The sequence below is a fragment of the Augochlora pura genome, unplaced genomic scaffold, assembly GCF_028453695.1.
Source record: "Augochlora pura isolate Apur16 unplaced genomic scaffold, APUR_v2.2.1 APUR_unplaced_7341, whole genome shotgun sequence".
In the NCBI taxonomy this organism is placed as follows: domain Eukaryota; kingdom Metazoa; phylum Arthropoda; class Insecta; order Hymenoptera; family Halictidae; genus Augochlora; species Augochlora pura.
The window spans coordinates 1-1,184 of NW_027588006.1; the positions used below are offsets into that span (position 1 = coordinate 1).

Consider the following 1,184-nt stretch of genomic DNA (forward strand, 5'->3'; position numbering starts at 1 on the left):
GAGCTCATCTGTTTTGCCCAAACAGATGTCACCAAAAACCATTAGTCATACTTCGCTCCGTTTCGGCCTAGGTTGTAACGACAAAACGAGCCGGGTCAGCTTCGCCGGGAAATGCAAAGTTTTTCCGCGAGCCTCGCGACATTTTGGAGAATATATGTAAAGAGGGTCACGTACACATCGTATTGTTAAGCTTAGAATAAAGTTCTTTGTAAATCTTCGTTTGTGGCGTATTCCTATTCGATAACTCTAATCGACCAGCGGAGAAGACTGAATCTCGAGAGATTCCATTCCTTCACCTCACGGTATAAAAGTACACTTAGCTCTTTAGTTAATTTGACGGAAACGTTTCGCAGCTCGAATATTGCGTTGCTTCACGAAGTTCATATTAGAAAATTGTTTAACACATACCTCTCCTTCCACGAATCCCACAATCTTAACATCCACGTCCGGTGGTGTTGGTCTACACGGTATGACAATGTCTTTGCCATAATCTGTGTCTAAAATACACGATCTTGCTTGTTCCACAAAGCGATCTGTTTCAGCTGAAACATAATAGTTTAACTCCTTTTTAGTATTCTGATGTTACAAACGTTACTGCAATTGCCGTGATTATTATTATTATGAGAAGTCTTCCTAGCACGACTCCAATACTTGGAGCAATTTGTAAATACACTTGTGCAGTTTAATAAAAGTCTAAAGAACACTTACGCAAAACATAGAAGTAAAAGTTGTTTCTCTCTTCATCACATGAGAAATTATACCATCCAGTGTCCTCAATGACTAGTTTCGGTATAAAGAAATTGTAAACATAAGTGCCATTTTTATACAGGTGATGGGATGTTTCGAAAATTGATGTATAAGAAATTAAATTAATCCCCTGTTTTCAAAGCATATGTTACAATTATATTACCGTTCGTTTGTTAACTTTAACTTAAAGTCTTACTTCTTCATTGTTTACACATATTTTGTCTTGGGGAAACGAGAAATTGTGCAAATCCGAGTTGCACACAAATACTATATTTATCGACCGGCCTTCAAATGAAAACTGTTCTTCATCCATCATATCTGGAAAGAAGAGAAAAAATTTATTCATTTAATAACAAAATACAATTAATTGTCACAATGCATCTAATAATAAATGAAATAAATGAGTAAGATTCGACGGAGGCTACGATTGTTTATGC

General features: G+C 36.3%; 1 protein-coding gene across 1 annotated transcript; it reads right to left on the bottom strand.

Moving 5' to 3' along the window:
• Nucleotides 1–38: 38 nt before the first annotated feature.
• On the bottom strand, nt 39–1,065 carry LOC144478066 (uncharacterized; the record flags this gene model as incomplete). Its single annotated transcript, XM_078195786.1, has 3 exons — nt 39–542; nt 709–877; nt 944–1,065. Coding segments are annotated over 3 exons (509 nt in total), but the record flags the coding sequence as incomplete, so codon positions are not given.
• Between the last annotated feature and the right edge of the window lie 119 nt (nt 1,066–1,184).